Source organism: Columba livia, chromosome 14 (genome assembly GCF_036013475.1).
Source record: "Columba livia isolate bColLiv1 breed racing homer chromosome 14, bColLiv1.pat.W.v2, whole genome shotgun sequence".
Taxonomy (NCBI): domain Eukaryota; kingdom Metazoa; phylum Chordata; class Aves; order Columbiformes; family Columbidae; genus Columba; species Columba livia.
The window spans coordinates 15,901,330-15,926,604 of NC_088615.1; the positions used below are offsets into that span (position 1 = coordinate 15,901,330).

At 36.8% G+C, this 25,275-nt stretch overlaps 1 protein-coding gene across 1 annotated transcript in view; it reads right to left on the reverse strand.

Annotated features, from left to right (window-relative positions):
• DOCK2 (dedicator of cytokinesis 2) overlaps nucleotides 1-25,275 on the reverse strand; it is a 170,603-nt gene that overhangs the window by 125,027 nt on the left and 20,301 nt on the right. The window contains exons 12-25 of the mRNA XM_065030122.1: nucleotides 24,885-24,961; nucleotides 24,398-24,523; nucleotides 23,450-23,574; nucleotides 20,949-21,047; nucleotides 19,431-19,503; nucleotides 19,252-19,355; nucleotides 17,324-17,507; nucleotides 17,128-17,225; nucleotides 15,867-15,956; nucleotides 15,515-15,615; nucleotides 12,561-12,695; nucleotides 8,507-8,615; nucleotides 1,228-1,298; nucleotides 462-568 (exon numbers count right to left, since the gene is read on the reverse strand). Coding sequence (XP_064886194.1) covers nucleotides 462-568; nucleotides 1,228-1,298; nucleotides 8,507-8,615; nucleotides 12,561-12,695; nucleotides 15,515-15,615; nucleotides 15,867-15,956; nucleotides 17,128-17,225; nucleotides 17,324-17,507; nucleotides 19,252-19,355; nucleotides 19,431-19,503; nucleotides 20,949-21,047; nucleotides 23,450-23,574; nucleotides 24,398-24,523; nucleotides 24,885-24,961 — 1,499 coding nt within the window. The remainder of the gene's footprint in view (nucleotides 1-461; nucleotides 569-1,227; nucleotides 1,299-8,506; nucleotides 8,616-12,560; nucleotides 12,696-15,514; nucleotides 15,616-15,866; nucleotides 15,957-17,127; nucleotides 17,226-17,323; nucleotides 17,508-19,251; nucleotides 19,356-19,430; nucleotides 19,504-20,948; nucleotides 21,048-23,449; nucleotides 23,575-24,397; nucleotides 24,524-24,884; nucleotides 24,962-25,275) is intronic.

Here is a 25,275-nt window from a genome sequence, read left to right on the forward strand (position 1 = left end):
TAAAGAGAAACTCTGACTAAATGCCCTAACAGATCCCTGGGTAACACCACTGAGGCAGCAGTAACATGTTAGTTATGTTGCAGCTATGCTATACTACAGCACAGTCTTTTTCCTGTGCCCTGGCAGGACCCTTATGTAACAAGCTGTGTTCACAAGCTTCCATTTCATGTTCCTGTTTCACTACAGAGCTTACAAATGGGTTGAAATGATAGAAATAGTTGCCTCCATCTAATCATTATATCATAGGAAAAATACAAAAAACTGTTCTAGGCTAGCAATCAGGTTTTGCCAAACACGCATCTTGTAGAAAGAGGTGAATCCTCTCCAGAGGTCAGACTTCTGGCATTCACATTCTCTCAGCATTAACGCTACTCAATTTCAAACACGAGTTGCACAAAATACACATCAGTCAATATTTTCGAACCTATTTATTTAAAGCCTTAAAGGCATCTTAGATTTACCTTGTTTCTGAAAAAGGTTGCTGCGCACTATTTCCTTCATGGACTGCACTTTCTGCTTCTGTAGTTTCACTGGTGGAATGCAAGTGTAAAATTCATATAGTAGCTGGCTGCATGTAAAGAACAAATGTCATAAATACCATACAGATTAATTCATCATGTGTTAATGAAGACAGAAGGAGCAAAAGACCATCTATTTCTAAACATTTATTTCTTTTAAAAACTTTGATGTATTTACCATATCACAAACATTGACAAGAGATCAGTAGAAGGTTAGAAAGAGAACTTTCAAGAGAAAAATGATGAGGATGAGCTAGATTTTAGCCATGTTTACAAATGTTTATTACTTACTATTGTTTTCAATGGAAGAAAAATATTTGTGTGTGTGGTAGAGACAATTTATCCTTGTCTAACAAATAAAGAGTGATGTTTATTTCAAACTGCTAAAATCAGATCTGGTTTTCTGGAATAGGGCTTAGTCAAAGGAGGGGGAGGAAGAGGGGAAAAAACAGATTGTTGCACTTCCTCATTTCATTCACCAAATTAGTGCTGCTTAATTATTGGGTCACCATAATGAATTCTGTCAGTATGCAAGTCGGATGAGAACTCCGTGTCAAAAATGTATGTCCAGAGTTCCACCACTGTCTTATTCAGTACAAACTGGCATAGCTTTTTCGACTTAAACTGATCAGTAAGAATTCACTGTTGACAGCGACAATACTTGTATACACTATGTGATACACCTACTAAACGTTCAAAAGCAGCTCACCTCAGCAACTTGGCATCAAAGACCATTTCAACATCATGAAGAACCGATGGTATGTATTTCAAGGCAGCAACCTGAATTGATACATAGATTGTTAGTTTTGTATGTTTATCTGCATATACAGCACACAAACAATACAGCACACTACTGAAACAGATGCACAACAAAACAAACAATGATAAATTTGGACTTGTTCCTCAGACTGAAATTTTAAATCACATTTGAATATTAATTTCACCAAAAAGTAGCAGTCATGCAGAGGCTCTTATGCTGAGGATATGCAGAGAAACTTAAATACAATAGCACCAAGAGGATTGCATTCTCTTCGTAGACCACTGAAAGGGCTCAGACCATCTTTGTAGATAATATTTTCTTTGTAGACCACCAAGACTGCTGCTATGATGCAAATATGTAAAACAAGCACTGATCAAAGCAGGAGCTTCTTGATCATACTTTGTATTGATTCCACCGCAGAAGTGTGCTGTGGAGGAGGCAGAAGTCAGGATAACGGTCATTTGTCCACCCCAAAGTTATGCCTTCCAGAATATATTAAGTCATAGAATCATTTTAGTTGGAAGAGACCCTCAGGGTCATCAAGTCCAACCGTAACCTAACACTGGCATTAACCATGTCCTTGAGAACCTCGTCTAAACACCTTTTAAACACCTCCAGGGATGCCCAACAACCCCTTCCGTGAAGAATTTTTTCCTAATATCCAATCTAAACCTCCCCTGGCACAACTTGAGGCCATTTCCTCTCGTCCTATCACTTGCTACGTGGGAGAAGAGACCAACCCCCTCCATGCTACAACCTCCAAAATGAAGTGTCATCTCCCTAAGCAGCCACCTGTAGCTGAGCTATCTTATCCTGTAGAGTTCCAAGGTATATTTTGACAGTGTAGTGGAATAATTAAACCTTAAAAGATTACAATTGTAAGAAAAAGACAAGAATACTTACGCAGGTAATTTTCAGGCTCAAAAATAATAATTGACTAGTGATGATTTACTAACATTCTTAAAGACTAGCATATAGTACTATGTCATAAAGTTCCTTTGTAGGCTGAAAGTATTTAGCCTTGATAATACCTTTTGAAAGCACACACAGTGAAAAGTCTTGCACTAAAACACAAAGGTGTTAAACATATTTAACACTTGCTGCACCACTGTCCACTCATTTCTCTACTTACACTTTAGGTATTGAGAGCTGCCTACGATAATTTTTACATTCACAAAAATGACTTGTGACTTATATTCTCACTAACAAACTCGTACCTCTCAAAGACTTTACATACCTAAAAGGCTATGCCACACTTCTTGGCTGGGGGCTGTAATAAATTCCAAGCAAAAACAGACTACGTGGTTTTAAAAGTATTTTTGGTAAAATGCTACATAATATGTCAAGAAGGAGAACATGGCCACGTTAATATAGGTCTGAAGCAGGACATCAGTCTCTGCCTTCCCTCCCATCATCCTATTTCAGTAGGTCACCTACAGTAGATCCTTTTTAGGATTTAGGATTAGTCACACTGGTCTGGATTTTTATAAAATTGAACAAACAGGGTAAGAAAACATACTACCATATGACTGCTATCCTTTTAAAACAGACCAATTGTAATTTCTTGCACCACTTTCATCCCTTTCCCAACTAAAGAGAGAAAAAAAAAAAAAGAAAGGTTAAGCAACACCACACAATATCGTATCAGAAATAGTGTCTACTGTTTGGCTCCTGTGCAGTGAATTCCAGCTAAATGTATAGATATCTATCAGAATTATATTGCATGCAGTCAAGTTACTGAATCTCGGCCACAAAACACAATAAAACATCTAACGAAACATGCAGCTGAAATGACAAAGACCAAGGAATAAGCATTTTTCTTTCCAGTTACCAATTTACAATTGTAACACGCTGACAGTTTGACAAGCTTTTGGTTTTGTCACTAAATGAGAAGCTGTGTACTGTTTCTTCAGTAGCTATCAACATCACAGCGCTTCTATACTGAAACTTTCAACAAAGATGAAACAGTCAGCCATGAAGCCTTAGAACGAAGCCTGTCTAGGCTCAATACTTCTCTATTTCTCTACACAGCAAACTCTTTGTTAAAAACCTAATCTCTTCTTTATTGGGGGCAGGAAGGTTAGAATAAAGGCAATCAGAGTACAGCTTCCTTTGGCTCCCATTTAGACCTTTTTAAACACTATAAAGCTATCATTTTATTTCTATGAGCTTCCACTGTAGTAGCCACTTAAAAAGATTTAAAAAATAAAAAATGAACAAACTATTCAGGTCTTGTTTCAAAAAGGAAGAATTTAGTCTGCAGCAAGGGTGCGTACAGCATGTCAAACTGGCTCAATAATGCTGGCTTAAGATGACTTCAGATAAACTCATTCCTCTGCAAATCTCATCCCCACATTCACACACAATCCTGGGAAGGTCAAAGGCGTGTTTAAAAGCTGTTGCCACTTCAACAAAAAGATTGTATCTTCTGCTGATCTTAGCCATCATTAGGTCCTTGAAATAGGCTGAGGAAAAGAAGTGGAGATTGTTTAAAAAAAAAAAAAAAAACACCACCACACACAACTGAGAAACAGTGAGGCTATTGAAAGCACCCACACAAATACCTGGGCTGGGCTAGAAACTCATCCTAGCCCCAGTTTTGCTTCAGCCATGTGTTGTTTCTTGCTCTTCACGCAGCAAATACTGTAGGATGATACAGTACAATGGCAGCATGCCAATTTCATTTTACACCAATTCACAGTTACTGTGAAAGATGTTTGATAAAAGACACCACCAGCAGTGGCCACAAAATATTCCAAGCAGCACTCCAATGACACTTGGTCTGTTGTGCTGTCTCCCTTCCCACATATTCCCTATTCTGCACTTGCATGAGGAAGGAAATGGGAAGCATTTATCTGTCATTGCTCTGCAAATCTGTAGTACCAAGTGAAGTACAATAACAAGTATATCCCCTGCATTCTTTTAAACTCTCAAGTTTCATTTGCAATGATTGCTTCAAATGATGCACTGTGGACACAATTGAGCACTGCCCTTAATGAAGTCATAAAAATCTCCTAGTAAGCAGTACAAGATGTTCTGCACTCTTCAGACCTCAGAGATTAATTTTTTAAGTGGGATACGGATAAGCCCACAGCATTGCAGAAAATTATTTCTTACGTGTACAATATACTGCTACATTTATTTTAACGTTTACTCCTTGCCAAGCTCATTTTCTTAGTTGCCCTCTTTAGCAACATCACATTATGCATATTCATGAAAGTAAAGTACCCATGAGATGAAAAGAACGTTGGAAGAAATCATCAGTGCTCTTACTCTAATCTTATTTGCTAAAAAGGCTATTTTAACAAGTTACTGTGCCATCCTCTATTGTATACCACAATCACTGTCAGCACCTTTCTAGCCACCTTCTCTCATAAGTAATCTACGCATCTCTGTACAGTTTTAAATTCTTAGAATCTACTGCAGCAGTATGGATGGGTCAAAAATGTGTGGAAAAGAATAAGAGGAGAAAGGTAGCATCTTCATAATACATTGTTTTCATACTTTTCAATGACAGAGACCATTTTTTCTTCCCATGCTTCCCTGACCTTAAGAACATGTCATATAAGGTTTCTGAAAGCACGCATAAAATTAAGAGTACTACTTTCTAAAATCAGTGCCTACAAGGTAGCTGTACATAGCTGACATATGCAAAAGACAAGACCGTCCGTAGGTTGAATGTGGTGTATCCATTGGGAGACAGAACAGCTTTTGGAAAAGAAGCTGGTGCTTGATTTGTAATTCAAGGTTGAGAGTACAAGCTGGTCAATGAAAGGGCACACTCACTACAAATCAGACATCAACAGTACAAATTCATAAAAACATATAATCTGAAATTTAAAAATAATTCAACAGATTTTGTTCCCAGAAACACAGGTTAATTTACACAGACAAAAAACATATCTGTAGAAAATGACGGATTTTCCCCTTAACGCTAAGAGAAAGGAAAGAAGGTACTAACACCTCCCTACTCCCTCTCACTTCCAGACTCCCCCTTGATCAAACTATTTGCAGGTTCTGGAAACTTATTTCACGAAGTCTATCCTTAGAAGTACGGACTTCAGGAAAACCTATCTCTGAAAACTACAAAAATTCATCAGCAATGAGTACAGAGAAGAACTGATAAATGAAACGACGCTGTAACATCACACCTGCCAAATACGTTAAAAAAAGGTCTAAGTCTAGTATGTAGGAGGATCAGTACTATGACCAGTAAGTCAGTATAAGTTTTGAAATGATGGTTTTAAACAATCACAATAAAAATATGTGAAAAGTCTCTTAAAAGGAGGAATCCTTACCATACACATGCACAATGAAACTGGTACTAGTGGATTTATAACGATCTGAATCTCGACTACAAGGACCAATCTCTTTAGAAAGTTACACCCCAGGACCTGAAAACAGGTCACTCTCCAGTTCATATGGTTGCTTTCAAACAGCAGCTAAATCAGGATATTGAAATGATAATCCTAATTGTAGTAAGAAGTCTTCATGCTATGCTGCAATTGAAAAGCATCCTGGCTGTACCTTTAAACAAAAATCCAGAAGTAAAACAAACCAAAACCAAGAGGCTAATTTGGATTTACATGTAAATATTTAGTTTACCAACAATAAATTAACAATTCAGTAAGTCACAGCACCTATCCACCTCAGCCAGCTTTAGAATGAGAGATTGAAAAGCTGACTTTTAACTTGCTGTCAAGTCATGCAGCACATAACAGATTAGGAAGTAAGATAGCACTCAGAAGATAAGGTTAAATTGAAATAATAAAGTGCTTCTGGCACTGACTAGGCTGTTTTGCATGATATGTCATTTTATAAACAAAATTTTCCTGCCTGAATTAATATTCAACACAAATCTGAGTATGACTGCTATCAGTAAAAATGACAGGGAAATTACTACTGACTAAAATACCGAATTCCAAGTAAAAAAAAAAAAAAAATCATTAGCAGAGAACGGCTGACATTTCAAAATAATTCTTTAGATCTTCTAAAGCTAAAGGTATTTGGACAACCAAGGGTGAAATAAGAGTTGAGAATTTGCATTCTGAGGCTCTGCAAACTAGTTCATTTTAAGTTTCAATATCATGAGAAAACAAATTACTTTAACTTTCTTCAGAGCTCCTAAAACTTTCTTCTCTGATATCTTCAGAGTGTAATCCACTTGAACTCATTTAATTGATCCTACTAATCTATGTTCCCCTTTAATTCATATCAAAGATGACTTCAAATGTGACATATTTGAGGCTGGTTTGATGTTCTGATAGTCTGTTTTTCCAATAGACTCTTCTCATTCTGTTTCTCTCCTACTAGAATTTCATTACGTTAATGCAGTAGTTTTTATTTACTGTATGTAAAGCAATCTCTTTGTAGGTTTCTTTCAGAAATATGTCGGTACACGTTACCAGTAATAGGGACAACAGCAAAGTTATGATATAAACCAGTATCTCAGATCTGCCATGAAATGTTTCAGCTAAAAAGAAAACTTACAGTGGCTGGCACAGATTTAGATACTTAAAAGCCTGCTAGTGCTTCATGGTTATGAATAAATACGATCCACTTTTCACAACTGACAGCACTCCTTAGAAAACCAAAATATTAACGTTTAAGATGGCATTGAGCAGAGCATAACTGTTAAATAGCTAGTCTATCTTTGAAACATGTTTACATGCCCATTAAAGTTAGCATAGACTTATTTTGTCTGGTCCTTCCAAGAGATGTTATATTTTCAAGGTTCTGCTATTTCCTAAGAGCATCAGAAAAGATATAGTATATTGCTGAACAAGTGTAATATTAAGAACTAGCATTAAATATGGAAATATGTCAATCAGAGTAAACGCAATCAACATTCATCAGTACATCCAATGCCATACTGCCATTACTGTTACAATACCAACTGGTTTTAAACATACCTGACAGCCATTTCAGATTCAGTATTGCCACTTGCAAACCCATTAATTTGGCCCAGCAACAAGCAAGCAAGCAAAACAGTCTTCTACAACTCCTCCTTGTCACTCTCGAGAAGAAATGACCCTGCTCATTACAGTAAACACAGATGGACAATCCCAGCGTTCCGAGATTAAGGCAGGGAGACATGCAGTTATATGACAAGCCTCTCCGGTAGAGCATGAAAGCCTCCAAGATCTATTTGTTAATTAACTTATTAATACAGTACAAGTACCAAAAGAGTAAACATTATTATATAAACTCTCTCTTTCAGCATTACTTTGTAGTAAAGACTTTTCTTCTTCTTCCAAAGTTTCACCTGCTTCTCATGCAGTGTGTTCCACATGTATAAACTATTGCCAGGAAGACCTCTACAGAATAGTTAAATAACAGCAGACAGTATCTGAATGATTCTCATATGCATTTAGATTCCTGTAATCATGGTATGATAGAATTAAAGCAGCATTGACATTCTTAGCTCTTTTGCAGTTGCACATTAACACTTTAGGAAGTGTCAGACAACACATCTCAAGATCTGAGGATTTATTCAGGACAAACTTTTGCACTGGATTCTACTTCTAGTGGAAGTCACAGCAAAACGAATCAAAACAAAACCAAAGGAAAAGTCAAGCCAAATAAATATAATAACTGCATCATAAAAATGCATGAAGCGTCAATATTGTGCAATAAAATCTTCTGCTTCCTACTTAACAGGAAGCTCTGATAGTTTTCCATTTTAATTCAGAACTACATACCAATTATTTGTTACTAGTGATCTTAATAGCTCCTACTTTTCCAGTTCTCTTAAAACATCAGATTGCAAAGTTTAGAATAACTAAGACTGACATGAATGGGAAAACTGGATCCTATTTTCAGCTTTAAATAGCAGAACTCCAAACTGCTGATACTATGTTTACTTTTCAAACTAAGACAGTGCAATCTCTGTTTAGCATTACCTGAAGAAACTCGGTAATTAAACATTCAGCTCCCACTGGAGGCTTCACTTCATTAGATTCCTTGAAAGATTCCAGCATCTCTGTTTTGGTTCTTTCACTCGCTACATTCATAAAATTAGATGAATGTCTCTTCTCCTGACCTTTCCAACCTAGTCTTCCAAATTTATTAGACAACTTGATCTTCTAATGAGGGGGAATAACAAGAGCCACAAAGGACAAATTTCCTAAGAGTATTTTCCTCAGTTTAAAAAGAACAAAAACAAAAAGCGCACAAACCAAAGCCACACGAAAAAACAAACCCAACTTGTTTCCGATCACACACCAACCTGCAACAAAATGGCAGTTTTATGTTGGCTTTTCATCAGGTTGTTGATGGATTCAAAGAGTCTCCTCATAGATTCTTCAAATTCTGTTTGTTCTTTGCCTTCATACAATCTGTTGAGAGATCCATGAGGTTATCCTTCCAGAATCAGAAAGTTTCATAGTCCTAAATGGATCAGATTTAGCATTACCTTAAAAATATATAAGTTGATCAGTTGATCCAATATTAACTCCATAGCTATTTCACCAGTGGGTTATATCTGCTCTTCACTGCATTGTGTAAAAACAGAAGCATTTTCACATTTTGGAAGCCCTTAAAGAACACCTCCCAGATTGGAACTTTTTTATAAGAAAGTCACTTCACTTTCAAAGTGATTTATATGCAAAAAGCTTTTGATTTCTTTTCCCACTACAACTGAGCTACTCTAGGACATTTTTCGCATATTATCACTGTGTCTTTATTCTGCTGTTATTGCCATTTTTTCAAGTAACTATTTTTGCTGTCTCCATTAACCAGTTTGCTTTCTGAAAGGTCTCTACTTGATGCTTGAAAGTTAAAAAGTGAATTTATATCAAGCTCACTCCATTATGTCTTCATTCCCTGTCCTAAAGTTTGAATCTTTCAGATTATCTCTCCCGTATTGCTCATACTAGCTATTAATACTAAATATTCCTTACATAAACACGAAAAAAAAAATTGGTGACACATTAGTTACCTGAAAGAGCTGTCAAAAGTTAGAGAAAAACAAGTTAAGAAAAATGTCAAGGCAACAAGAGAAGCCTGAAGTGTGTGGATACTGTGAACTCAATGTTGCACCTCTGATGTACTCTGTTCTCTATCAGAAGAGAAAAATCCCTCTTTTTCAAGTCATGTGTTCCAGTGTCGTGTGCTTCTCTTTTTCAACCCCAAACTAAAGTCCTTAAGAAAACTAAAGGCAAATCAAGCGCTTTTGTCTACAGCAAGGAAAACAAACAAACAAACCAACCCCTGTTATTCATACAGTGACTGGCAAGAAGCTTTGAGGAAAGCAAAACACAGAGCGATACTATCTAGGCCCATGGCCTCTGCACTGCTAAGGTCAATGCTTGTCAATGAGACTTAAGTCAGTTATTAGAAAGAAACCCCAAGATCCAGAACATTACATGGGGAGCAAAAAATTATAAAAATTATAAAAAAATTATATCTAGATGCATGCAACATATATGATACACACTACTTGAGGTACACCCCTACTGAGGTGTGATAGCTGTATAAATATGCATGCAAGAAAAACTTAGATGTGAAAGGCATCTTGAAATAAATAAGTTGAAGTACAAGCACACTTGAATAGTAAAGTTATCACCTTCATTATCAAGTGGTATTTCAGAAGATTGGTTTTTGGTTAAATGATTTAATTTTTTTTTAACATACCATGGTATGTGGAGCCTATTCAAAATTGTTTTTCAATAGGAATGAAGTACAACTAAGTTGTAACAACGTGACTGCCTCAGTCTAAGTGTTAATTAAAGTTACCTGGCTAAGGTACTGATACAGCTTTTACTGACTACACAACGCCGCTGTAAAAAAATAGATGAAGTTCCTTGAACACTTTTTTTAGTGCAAGTAGAAATCTGAAGCTTTCTTGACTAAACATGTGGGGCAACAAGAGAGGCAGAAGCATCACACAACATGTATTAAAAATGCATTTTGAATTTACACCAGGACTAATTTAAGCCAGGTTTAATTATAATTCTATTTCCTGATTCACCATCTAGTTTCCATTTAGACACAATTTTCTGTGCTAAATTTCATCTTAAAAATTGCTTGTTCTGAAAGGAAATTTTAAAAGATGCCTAATTATTTGCTTGGAAACAACTTCATCACAACAGCATACATGAATTTCACCACCAAAAATAACCTTAGGCCAATGAAAGGAGCAAAGTAAACATTTCATGTTTTCCGAGTCTGTATTATGTAAACCTTTGGCTAATACATATGACCTTTCTACAAAACAGTCACTGAACAAACAGCTGCAAGACACAACGTTAGTTTAGCTGACTGGAGTAAAAAAAATTGTGCTTTCATTACATCTCTATAGCTTTAACAGGATTCAGTGAATGCAAATTAAAGCAGAACTTGGTTATCTTCAATGCATTTGCTTGACAACGAGATTAAAAAAGTCTCACATTTTATGTCTAATATTAGAAGTCATTATTCCTCTCTTTCCTATACAAATTTCATTTTGTAATGTCTCCTACCTTTCAAAAAGGCATCTTAGTTTCTTAAGCAGCACATCAAATTAGAGAATGACCTAGAGATCTGTCTTAGCTCTATTAACTCAAAATATTTGTCTCCAAGAAGGCTAATCTCAACCCTTGAAAGTGAAGTGCGGTAATCAGAAATCCTAAATTTTCTCACAGGAAGAAAATAAATTAGTCTTTTTTTTTCCCCCCATATTTTCTTCTTTTTCGTGACCAGTCTGACAAAAGCAAATGGACTGTTAAAGTTAGATCACAACATTTATAGATAGAAATACACTATGAAATTATACTGCTCACTGTTTTGTTATTTTTGCCAGAGACTGCCATTTGCAAGAGCTATTAGTGCCTATAGTAATGATAATTGTCCAACAGAATTTAGAGCTTCAGACCTCCAGATAAGGCATTTACAGGGGAAACTCAAAGGAGCAGATATATGTAGCTAACCACTTGAATATGCAGCATATTGCAATAACCTAGTTTACCAGACTGTCCAATGTACACGTTTTGCTGCCAGCCAATACCAGGGATTACAATGGAGACCAAAGTTCTCCCTGCAACAAAACTCTGCTTCCTGACTTCTATCCATACAGGAAAATTTCCATAATCCCCTACACAATGCTTCCTTCTCCAAAACTCTTAATGTCCCCTTTTGCCATGAAGCCTATTAATAATATTCAAAATAAAGCTTTTGAACTACTAGTGATATTATATTCTCGTAAGCACCATCTCCTTCCCTATACAGCTTTTCACCTTTATCTGTATCCATCTATAAACAGTAAATTCCTAGAGACAAGAATATTTCTAAAGGACTATCTTCCAGCAGCAAATAACTTCTCAATCTACTCCTACTCCAACCAACACTTCATAATTTATCAAACATACTTAATTCTACAAAACTATAAAACTACATGGATTTTTTTAAAAAATGGGTAGTTGAATAACAGAAAAATTTTATCAGAGCTCCCACTGAGCAAAAGACAGATAAACCAGATCACCTTTCTGTTCTGTTGACTGCCAGTCACAAACAACATCCAGCCACTCTGTCTACCTATACTCCTGAGTTTGCCACTGCAAAACTTCCCTCTGTCATACAGCAGAGGGACAACAGCACAAGCATCAGGGGGAAACCAGCTACGAATAAATGGAGAAAGATGAAAAAGAAAAGAAGAAACAGAATCTGGATAGGGTCTGTGGGATGTGGGGAGAGCCCTTAAGGGCTAGTGGACGAAGTGGGGGACACAGTTACCATGATTTTCTCCTTCCAGCTTTCATCATCTTCATTCTCCCCATCCCTCTTTTCCCTAAATTTGAATAACACTTCTAAATATTACACCTCACCTGTGTGAGCTATATACATAGTCCATTGAGTCTTTCCTATAAATTCCTTAACTGGAGAACTGAAATCCTAAAATCAGTTGCACACCGATTACTGAAAATTACATCATTCTATACACAGTCTGCGCTGAAAACCATAATCTCAAGGACAAGCATCCAACTTCAAGCCGCCTGTCACAGCATTGGCTCTCCATTGGTCTTAGGTCAAGTCATCTGATGCAAAGAATAATCAGGCCTTGAAATCAGTTGCTATCACTAAATAGATCTCTGGAACTAGCACTGTGAACCAGAAAGCAGATTTTTAAAGATCCCCTCTCTAAAACATACCTCAGGAATGTATTTTAGGCCAAATGCCAGATTTTATATTCTGTTTGTAAGAACAAAGAAAACAGCTCTGTTCTGGAACAATTTTTTTAATTCTCAGTTCTACTTCTATTTCTGACAGTGAACTACTAGTTAAACGGAAATAGCCGAGGTACTTACTGTGAAAATAATGTCCTTGATCTAACAATGAACTTGAAAACATATTCCAGTGCTTTCAGAGTCCTTAGGATAGGCTCGCATTGCTCCCCTCGGCTGGAGGTATCCAAGTAAGTCTTTAGAACAGTCATTAATTTCCTGAAGTTAAAGAACATCTTTTAAACCATCTTAAAAACAAAACAAAACAAACAACCAAACCCACAACACTTGTTTGGCTACTCGAAATAAATGTTTATGCTTAGTCAAGCACACACAACAAAATGTACTGCATGTATTTTTGCATTTATGTTGCACAAGTTCTATCAGTATAAACAAATGACAAGCAAATTCTTAACTGTGTAAGCAAGAAAGCAATCTGAAATCTGAAACAGTAGCATAACTTTACACAATCTTGAAAGTACTTTTATAGAAGTTTTTCATATACACGCACAAGGTAACACAAAATGTTATTTCTGCCTACCTACATTAAGCAGTGATTAAACACCACTACATGCTTTAAATTAACTGCATGTAAACAGTACAATATTCTGGTACGCAGCAATATCTGTTCTTTATAGCTAAACATTTCCTTGCTTTGTATCCAAAGGCAATATTTTTGCTAAACACACAATCTGCTAAAAAAAGTGCAAAATCTAATCTAAAAATAACTCCCTTAATTTATAGTTAAATTTCATCTATTAAACTAATATTAATAATGTAATCTTAATTCTAATTGTAATGTAGCCTTAATATGAGTGGCTGATTCTTTTCTTATAACACCGCAAAAATGGAAACCTACCAGTCCATACCCTAAACAAATAAAACCAACCAACAACAAAAACCAAACCAGCACTTGTACGTTGATTAAACTTAACAGTTCACCAACTGGACTGATGAAACAATAGTACTTGACCACCATGATATTTGGAAATATCATGCTGCAAATAGCAGCTTCAAGAATTGCACAGAATATAGGTAGATAAGTAGGTAGGTAGGTAGATAGATAGGTAGATAGCTGGGTAGGTAGGTAGATAGATAGGTAGATAGCTGGGTAGATAGGCAGGTAGGTAGGTAGGTAGATAGGTAGATAGGTAGGTAGATAGGTAGGTAGGTAGGTAGTAGGTAGATAGGTAGGTAGGTAGATGTGTGTGTGTGCACATCTCTATCTGTGTAACTAATAGACACATCCTCAGCCCCACTGCACTAGTTTAACTCGTATTTCAGGACCAAATATCACGCTTTCAGCCTCTCAGCCTTCTTGGCATGACATCCGTTGTGTGTTTCCATTTAGTCCTTTTTATAGCTTCCCTGAATCCACAGCTTTGTACTTAGTTGAAACAAAATTTATCCAACTTGTATGCAGGGGCAGTCTGCTCAAGGTCCCTCAACTGTCAACATTAAGCACACTCAGAACTCTAAAAGGTAGGTACAAAAATATGACTACATAGTAACTGAATAAATACAGTTTGGCAAAAATACCTTATCATAACATGGTCATAATATGTCTAGGACATAATATCTCCTTCCTAACTATGAGTTAGGCCACATACAGCTATTTGTTTATTTCATAAATGATTCTTGAAACAGAGTACATCTTCCATGATGGAACCTATGTTGCCAAGAAAACTCGCAATATGGGGAACCATCATAAACATTATTTTGCATCTCCACTTTGATTAAGTCATCTGAAAATCCCAGTCGGGTAAGTCTTAGAAATGTTTTAAGCAAATAATTCTGTCCTGAGAGGTTCCGTACCCAACCTTCTCTTTTTTCACAATAATATAAAGCATTAAATTACATGTGCTTATTACATATGGAGTGAAGGAGGACTAAGGAAGATCAGGTAGCTGAGCTAGAGCTTTCTGAGCCCAATAATGCTAACTTCAGCTTCCCTAGATTGTGAGAAAGGATTGATTGTGCACCACTGCCTTTCAGTTCTAGGAAACTAATGTTCTAACACACGATCTGTCTGACATTTCCTGTTGAGTTGGAACTAATGCAAATTCAGCACAGGACACCACAAGATATCCTCAGCTATTCCAAAGCTTCAGCTAAAGTCTTCCATCTATTATTCGCATCCCAAATTAAAGTTCTGCTTCAATCTGCCACTCCATTAGCTGCCAGAACAAGACTTCAGGTAGATTAAAAAATACGTCTATCCTGTTACAGCACTACGCCAAGATGAGCACTACGTGAAGATGTTACCTTTCTTCACCATTCAAAGCATTTTATCCTACCATCATCAGTAAAAACTCTTTTAAAATAAAGTAGGAATCCAGCATTCAGTTTACTGCATAACATGATTCAACAGTTTTTATTCTCTTCTATGAATCCATGTCTTCCCATCTGGGTATTATCTGCAAGCTCCAAAAATAAAAAGCAAACCAGCACAAAAAGTCTGTCCATCTACCCACTGGCACGATCACATAGCAAATATTAATACCAAGACTCCAATTCACAGCAGAGCGCGTAACAAATACCAGAATTCCAGTTTGATGCAGTGAAAACATCAGACTGTGAACTGCATATGAAGGCTTGATAGTTCCCAACAACTTTTTTTCCCTATAAGTTTGTTCGCTGTAAAAGAATATGTGAAAAACCTATATAAATGTGTGAAGGATATCCTCAAGTCCTCACTTAAGAGATTTCAGGTTAAGGCCAGAAATGTAAAGAGAGAGGCTTTACAGCAAAGTATGTTTTGACAGATTTGACAGGATGCAGGTGAACTGCTCAGACACAGCACAATCCAGACTAGAAAGAATGAATGCCAAAGAGGCATTTAACCCCACGTCAATTACTATTTGTCTATACTTATGCGAATGTCTCACAGCCAGGTTTGTTTCCAGATAAGCAAACAGCAGCAAAGAAGCAGTCATCATTAATTACATCAGAAAAGTCACAAACAGGATTTACTTTCTCTAATGTGATGGTGGAGGTTCAGGAAAAAAAAGAGAAAAAAGAAAAGGAAACAAACTTACTTGTACGCCAGTGTTGCACTAAAATGCTGTTGGATATATGCTTCCAAAACAGCATTAAAATGCTGAAACTTACGGTCTGCAATGAGTCCTATGATATATATCTAAACAGACATGGACATAATTAGCATTTTTCATAAAGTCACATTTTAAATGTCAGTACTAGTCTTCTGAAATATTTTTGATAATTCACAATTTGTTTCTAAAGAAACCTGCTTTTCAGCCAAATAGTGACATTTCATCAGTTCTACAGAGATTTTAAAACTAATTCTCTGAAATAAACAACATGATAGCTCATTCAAAATTATAAGGTTCCTTACTTCGACAAATAAAATCCTTTGGAGCTGATTCTTACCAATGCATCAAAGACAAGGATGTCATACTCATCACTGTGTGAATGTTCCATCATGATGTTAAATAGGGCATCCAGCGTGTCTTGCAGGAACTATAGAACGACATGAAATGACAAACTGGCAACCAATTCAACTCGAAAAATCTCACAAGTCAGTTTTCAGATAGCAGTCTTGGTTTCTCTCAAGTTTGAATTTTAAAGGCCTTCACTGAAACATCACTTAAATTCAGTAACATTTCCAGATTTAGGATCTAATTTCTTCAATTTTAAGAACCTACATCCACAGATACATGAGCAAACAATAATATATGCTTAGCTCAAAGCTTATGGAAAATCTAAAAATATCATACAAGTGACCTAACTATCTCAAACTGCATTCCTAGTTCCTTAGTGACACAGATTAACAGTTGCTGTGTTCACATACACATGATGATTAAAAAGACTCTTCATACTTCTGTGGTCTGATTCAAAGCCTGCTTTAAATCAAAGGAAAGCAGCCACTGACTTGGGAACCAAATCTTTGTTTGGCTAAAAAACAAAACAAAACAAAACAAAACACCACCCTTTCAGCTCTTCTTCCTTTTCTCCAGAGAGGCATCTAATGCTTATGAAGAGTAACACAAATGTAATAGACTCCTAATCTGAATACTGGAGCCTGCCGCTTTCCAAAATATTAACAAGTGTTTATTCATATTATACTCAATTAAATTAACAAGGTACTTCACTGGATACATAAGAAACTTTCTTAAAAAAATCAACATGTAAATTAATACTAAGAACTGTAAAGAAATCAAGAGGAATTGTTTGTGATGTTTCAGATAGACAAAAGCAGATACTTGTAGAGATTGTGGAAAATATTTTACTGTTATTGCCTTCATATCCTATCAAGTCTTTAAAGAAAACTTTCTGTGCATGCTCAAAATTAAAGTTTACCTGTGACATATAAGCAAACACCTGATCAAAGCAACAATGACTCCAAATAATACTCTCAGTATTGAATTCTCTATCCATGCACAAAATTTCCAGCAAAATAAAACAACAGAAAGCAGAAAAGGATCCTAATAAATTAATTACCAGGAAAGCAGGCATATTTGACTAGTAATCTTGCAAATCTCCACCGCCTAATAGTAGCCAATACTACTGTGTTTATGTTTACCGAAACTGACTCCCCAGTTTCTTTTTGAAACTATGCAGCGCTTTTTCTGCCATGGTATGAAGGGACATCAAGAATAACAATTATTGGAACAATTATACAAAGATGTACCTTCACAACTTCCTCTCCATCCACAATCTTCAGTTTTTCCAGGTTCTCCTGAAGCAGCTCTGGCTTCATACGCCACTTCAAGAGACCTAGTAAGCCCACTAATAGAAGATAAATTGGCAGATATTAACATTTAAAATATGATTAATCAGTTGTGGAAAAGTCTTCTAGAACTCCTACCTGTTCAGAAGTTACATACCATTCTGAGTTAACTTCGTAGAACAAACAAGAGTTGAAATATAAAACACATCTCGTGAGCTTACTGAAAGCCCCCCTACAATACTTGAGTTCCTGAGTAGGGTTGCCCCTTTATTTTCCACGTGTTGACGTGTAGAAGGTAATGTCAAGTAAGCACTAGCATCCTCCATTTTTTTACTGTCCCCCTGAAAAACAACATACTATGCATTACATATTTCACACCACTGGATTTAAAATTAGACTTGGATAATGGATAAAAAACGTCCATGTCCCAGCATGATTTGTCAAAGTAAAGCACGTGTCAATGTTGGTCAGCAAGAAAGGCTGCAATGACTACGCAGGGAAAATACTACACTGAAGTTATAAAAGTACGTGTTTTAAGGTGCTGTAGGGAGCTATGAGGGGTTACATCACTAACAAAGTAAAAGCAAGAGCTGATTTCTCATAAAAATGTCAGTAGCTACAGAACACAATAGACTACTGAGCATCACCTTGAATACTGTACACAGGGCATAGACTACAAATTGACCACAAAGAGACCTAGACAGACAGGCAAAACCCTTATGCAGCAAAACAGACAGCATTTTAAGATTGTATCAAGCTTGCCAAATAATTACTTCTCAGAATTTCTGGAACCAGAAGAGAATCTTGACTTCCTCTGAGACAAGTTAGATAGACAATGGGGAAAAGACTTCAAATTTTTGTCCAAAAGTCTTTTAAAATGATTCAACACCCGAAGGCAGTAAAAATGAAGTACACTGTTTAAACTTTGCAGTTTTCAAATCACTTATTTTGAGAGGCCAGATGTACGACTCTTTAAAACATTTACAGCTTACAATTACTGTTTTTAATGCTAGAATAGGTAAACATATGTCAGAAAATCTGTCCATTTCTCCCTAACATAAACTAGGTCAACTCTGTTTAGCATTCCTCATCTAAGGTGTCGCTCAGGGAAAAATTACAAGGTTGATGCAGGAATTAATAAGACGAAATTTCACAACCAACATTAACCACGCAGCCATACAATGTGATCATTATTTTCCTTCTGGTCTGAGTATTTATCAGTGTTGGTATCAATGAAGAGAAGATAAATAACTATACACTGCCATTCATCTTTGTTGGACTACCTAAACAACTTGATTTAGTTCTATGAATCTCACTTACTAATTTAATGTTATAGCAAACTAGTTTCACGGAAAGAACATTAATAAATACCTAAAGCAAAAATTCTTCTGTCTTGGAAGTGATTTCTGGTTCTTAATTTCTGACAGACACTATTCTCCAAGGGAAGGAAAAAAACAAAACAAAACAAAACAAAACAAACAAAAAAACCCCCCCCCACACACAAACACAAAACACCACAATACACCAACTAAAAACAAATCTTGAGGTATCTTTTCCCTGCTTCAGTTCAGCGCAAAATGAGAGCTAAGCAAAACTGATATTCACATCCCAAGTCAAATTCCTTATACTTTCACTATTGTACCTAAGTAACTACACAGAGCAGTTTCAAACAACCAATTCCCTAAGATCACATTCCCATGTGACAAAGATTCTAAATGAAACAGAACACCACGTTTCTCCCGCTTCAGCAAGAGCAATGGAACACCATCCAGGTACTGAGCTTTAGCATGACCTCCTCTATACTACAGAAGGTCAAAAGCACAAACTTCAGTAAAAATAGTAGAAAGAGCAACGGTCTTTCATAGTGCTTAGGATAATGCCTCTCTCTAATTAGAATGTAGAGCCATGTTTACTGACCATGGAGCAAGTTGCATCATTTCTGTGTTTAAATGAAAAATATAATATTTCTCTTTGATAGAAAAATAAATTTATCCTAGCACTAAGAAAATGAACAATGCAGTCAAAGGCAACAGCGTGAAAAAAGGTGTCCCGTGGGGGAAAGAAAGGAAAAAATTGATCCAATACCTTTAGGACTACCAAGTCATGGGTTCCATCTTGAAGAGTTGTTCCATCCTCCTTCATTAGTCTTATGTAGGCCATTGCAAAATTCTTTTCTCCTTTGTCTTTAGCTGCAAAGCAAAATATTTTCAGTTGACTACCCACCAACGGATTAAAGTTCACTCAAGTAAAAATTCCCTACTTACACTCTTGAGATGACCTGTGTCTGAACATGAAGCGCAGATGTATTCTTTGCATGTCTTCAATGGGGACAGCTACCTTTTGTAAAATCAGAAAACAATCAATAGAGTTATGGGGGGCAAGGGGAGCAGGTAATTTCACATGTAGTGAGCTCCTATCTTAGAACAAACAAGCACCGCTTCTGCTGGGTCCATAATGCCTTTCAAAGACCATTTAAAACAATTGAGGCTGATCACAGTAGGAGAAGAGGTGGCTTATAAGCAGTTACCTGTTGGACTTTGCTCAAAGTCTAGCACCACCAAAGAAGTGAGGTACTGAACCCAGTGAGTTAAAGCACGCAGGTGCTTGCATGCTAGAAAGTATATTGCAGTCTTATTACCTACTCCCTTAACCATATAGAATTATGCAACACCTCTGCACTATGAAAATTCCACTTTTCTTATACATGGACTGACAACCACTTTAAGAAACAAGTGAAAAAGTTAAGAAAATTCTAGTGAAATAAATTAAGTACATTTTTGTTATTAAATTCTTCCATTTCAAAGGGTTGAGTAGAATCCCAGAAACTCATGACTGCTTTATTCTTAAAATACCATACCTACTCATAACAAATGTACAACAATAAAGGCCAACTGCGTAAGAAAAAGCACAAGTTGTTATATTTCAAGTTTTAGAACTCTGAACTCGACAAGACTTGTATTCGTTTGTGTTCGTTCACAACTTTTCTTTACAAATGTTACTGAATAACACTCCTTCACCTTAACTATGCTTTTCAGAAGGATCTGCTGTTAATGATTCTGTATAAACGTCTGAATTACAGAATAAGCTTAGCCAGAATCTAATACAGTAAGCAAAAAACAGAATGGTTCAATGTTTTCAAAACAACTAATAAGCTTGTTTCAAATTATACTTCCATTTCCTTCCTGTCCTGTTCAATTTCAGCAATATACCTTAGTGTACTAATCACAGTTTTAATATACATGACAATATCCTCTTCAAGACTTGTCCTCAAAAAGTATGCTTGCTAGCAAGCCTGAGGCATGCTCGATAAGAACTACTAGAAATTTCTGGGCATTTTCCAGTCAAAGATATTAAACCTAAATTGGATAATTACTGGTCTGTCTCCAAATCCAAGACAGTCTTTTCTCTCTTAAACTGTAATATTTAGGTGGGTGGGATATGGTTTTTGTTTCGGTTTAGTTTCTGGTCATGCAATTCAAGCTCATCTCCACTGTTTCACCAAATAGGAGCAAATGCACTATTTTTTATGAGCCATGTTAGGATATAAGGTTATCTAATAAGAGCTCATCTGCTTTGCTAAATAAAATCTTACATTGTTTTCTAGGCCAAGTTTTAAGCCTCAGTAACCATGTATCTCTAATAACTGACGTATGACTGAGGCTCCATCCTTCCAGCTGTATTCGGGACTACATTATTTTTTACAAAAAGCTGATGCTGTACAAAGCTCTATGTGAGGTAGCAAGAAACAAAGTGAAAAAAAGTGAAAATCACCTACACCATACCTTTAACGTTTCCATCCAACGAGGCTGTTTGACCTGATAGTAAAGAACTGACCTATATTCGCTCACAGGTTTGTCCCCCGCTCCCAGGCAGACAGCATTCTTACAAAAAGAAAGGAAGAAAACCGTGCTTAGTGGCTCATTAACTTTGTGTAAAGTTTTATGACTTGAGCAAAACCAACCAGCCCAGGCAGGCACCGACCCGGAGCCTTCCCCGGGATTCCCATCCCTGCCCATGATGGCGGCTTCACCTCAGCACTGCCAGCCCTGCGCAAGCTGCACCCTCTGTTGGCCTGGGCTGCAATGCCCCGGGCTGGGCCAGCACCAGGTCCACTTCCAGTGTAAGGTGGGAATGACCTATGAGAGAGCAGTGTAGGCTAAAGGGACCTGTGATTCTGTGACCTGGGGGTCCTGGGGACAGCAGGGCCAGCACTGGGCCCTTGTGGCCAGGAAGGCCAATGGTACCTGGGGTGGATTAGAAGGGGGTGGTCAGTAGGTCAGAGAGATTCTCCTGCCCCTCTGCTCTGCCCTGGGGAGACCACACCTGGAATATTGTGTTCAGTTGTGGCCCCTCAGCTCCAGAAGGACAGGGCCTTTCATCCAAGCACAGATGAAACTAACCTTATATAAGCTACATTAAATATTGCAAAGGTGCAATTTTCACACTGAAAATCCAGTGAATCTTCAAAGGCAGCTTCAAACACCATAGAATCATTTTGGTTGGAAGAGACTCACAGGATCATTGAGCCCAATCATAAAGTAAATCTAGCACTAAACCATGTCCCAAAGAACCTCATCTAAATGCCTTTTAAACTCCTCCAGGGATGGTGACTCCACCACTGCCCTGGGCAGCCTGTTCCAATGCCCAACAGCCCTTTCCAGGAAGAATTTTCTCCCAATATCCAATCTAAACCTCCTCTGGTGGGGATCATCAGGATGCCTTGAAACAAGAAGGCTGTGATGCTGATACCCAAAGACGATTTGTAAGGTCTGGTCAGAGCAATTTAACTGAAGAAAGGTATGTCTCATCTGCCTGAAGCCAGATTTCTCAAGGTTTCTACACCAACTTGCTTGAATGTATCCTGTGACATTTATTTGAAATAAAAGGCCTGTTGCTTAAAATTGTAAATCTAGTGCTAGCTCTTCAGCTGAAGATGGTGTGACACCTAAACAGAGCCAATGAGTTTCCTGATTAGTGAACATAAACCTGTTTTCATCTGTGGGTAGTTAGAAACATTGAAAATAATATAAATTAATAGGTTTGAAAATTTATTGGTATTAATTTAGATTTTGAAGGCTAAAACGGGAAAACTGTTACTTTTGTTATTAGTTACATTCAACAGCACTTCAATTGACTCCTCAAAATTGTCATTTAAACAAGTCTAAGACATATCACCCACAGAAAAGAGTCATGATTTCAACATACATTCCAGATCATAGAGTGACAAATCCACTTTCTCCCAGCACTGGGAGAAACAATGCATATGCAGAAATGAACATAAACTTGGAATGCAAGACTGAATGCATTACAATAGGTTAATTTCTTTAATTCTTTGGTATATGCATTTAAGCTTATTAGCTGTGAATAGACAGGACAGAGGTTGGTGACGTCAATTTCACAGCAGAGCCAACTTCTGGACATGCAAGTCGTGTTTTCAGAGGTACAGGTAGCGTTTAGTAATCAGGATTACAACTTGTCGTGTGGACCCTAAGCGTTACATGAGTTTAGCATTTACTTCATCCAAGCTTTGAAGTTACAGTTTAGGTCAAGCGTTTAATGGTAGTTCATAAACACATTTCAGCAAGTCGTGAACCATAATGAGTTACTCCATCTGTATTTTATCTCAAGAAGTGTCAGTGTGATTTCACCCTCATGATCACAGTACTGATCTAGTGAACAGTATAAAACTCAGAAAAGGAAAGGCCAGAAATCCCCCTGAATACTGAACTGGTCTTAAAAATCCTTAAGGAAAATATAAAAATTCCTTAAAACAGAAACAGATAAGCAAAAAGACACTGTAAATATTTAAGTTGCATATGTACAGCATCCACACTCCTCTGTTGTCACTAATTATTTGTCATGTAATTCATCCAAGGAACAATGACACAGTCTTCCTTGCCCAAATCAAGGGTTTATTATGTAGCAGAAAATGTACTTAAACATTTAAATCTACAAATTGTATTCCTCTGGGAATTTCCACAAGAAAAACCCTAGAGTAAGAATGCAGTAATTGTCAAAAATAGCACTTGTTCCTTAGCACAGCTAAAATAGGTCATTCAGTGGTAGTCCTCATTACAGCTTTATGCAAGACATTTATAGGACCTTAACAGATGCATCACTTTAAACATCATAAAACTTATCAGTCACAAGATTTCACAAGATGGCTCAGGATGGGAACTGCAATATTTTTAACAATGGTATTTTATAAAAAATTATAAGTTTAAGGCTTACTTATAAATGTAACTCATTTCTATGTCTATCATACAGAAAAAAGAAAACTTACTGGCATCACTTTTCCTTCTTCGTCACAGACACACATTATCACCTCCACATTTCTCTGAGTTGTTTTATTGTATTTATCAAAATCTCCATGCAGCAATGTAATATAAATGTCATTTCTTATATCTCCTAAAAAAGAAATGGAACAATTAAAAAAATCAATGAAAGTGCTGTAAGAGCATAGGGTCAACAACTTCACAAGAGTACCTCTTTCTGCATTGAAACAGATACAAGTGTCTTGTTTTCCACCTGAAATTAACTTTCAGCTCTGTTATTCTTAACTGAAAAGATACTACAATGTGATGTGAAAGGAACCAAAGGAGGGTCCTCGAAGTGACTTGAAGCAATTCTCGTCCTGCACTGACACCTGCTGGTGAAGTGGCCGGTTATGTCGTTACTGGACTTTCCCCAAATGCTCAGCTCTCTTTCTAGAGGGAGCTTCAGATTTTCGTTTTCTCCTGTGAACAAATTAATACGACTTTTTAAAGTATCGAGAGTTGACGTGAAGGATTTGATGTGGGGAATGCTGTTTATTTTTTAAAAAAGAACACTGCAGTGAGTGACTTCAATTGGACAATATCACAAATGGAAAAAAGAGATTGTAAACTCATGTTCATTATAATTATTACACGAAAATAAAGTTAATTTAAAATTCAAGTAAGCATCCACCATAATCTACATAGAACACAAGGAAGCTATGTACAAGGAGCTGGGATTATCCCTTACTGCCTTAATTTTATTTTTTCTATTTAAGTACTAAAAAAACTTTCCAAGGATTTCACTATTTTACATAAGCCTCTAATATTGGAACAAAACTTACAATGAAGCGTGAATTCTAATGACCTTCTGAGTTACCCCTTACAGCAGTAAATAAGTAAGGCTGCAGCTGATGCTCATTAACCCAGGGAATGAAATAATATCCATTCCCATTAGAGAATAAAGCACCTCCTACCTGGCATGATTATTTCAGGAAACCCTAGCTTTCTAGCAACAACTGTGGTCCTGTCTACAAGATGCGGATAGTCCTTCCTAGTTTGAATCACATCTCCAACAAGCATTTTCACAGTTACCCAGACACCTATTAAGAGAAAAAAATATATATATTACATTTATGGTAAGGGGAAAAAGAAAAAGTGATCTGTCTTCAGATGGTTGCTTGTTCTACCCACCAAAACAGTGATAAGAATTCACTTCCCCCGTTTCCTTTAGGTGAAAGAACTCTGTAATGCAAAACGGTAGCTACTAATTTAAATAGCTCCTAAGATTCTGCAACAAACTCATGATTCTTGACTTGCAGCTTCAGCGCTGACCCACCTCCATGGTGCTGCTACAGCTCTAACAGGAAAGCCTTTCTCTAGAATGTAAACAATATAAAATGAAGTGCCTGAAAAATTACTTGTTACTTTACTTAAAGGAAGAAAAACAATAATCTACTTTACCTTGTCCACCACTGTCTCCTTTTGATGCAGTGACTTTGCTTAGGAGACTGTGTAAAAAGTCATTCTCTGCCACTACCCTGCAGGAGAAAAACCAATGTCTGCTAGGAATTAAGTGCTAAATATATCAAGCAACATGGAGAACATAAATGACAGACAGCCCTCAGTCTTCTTTGCAGTACTTGACCTTATTATTCATTTGTAATTTCATTACCTCTCACTCCAAGTTGCAGAACACTCACCCATTAAGCTTATAGGCACACTGAAGTGAAAAAAGATTAAATCGACAACTTTAGGAATGGCATTTTGTGACAGAGTGACAATATGAAAGGCTTGCATTTTGTAGGGATGCACAACCTGAACGCATTCACCAACATGCCAGTCCAGTCCAACT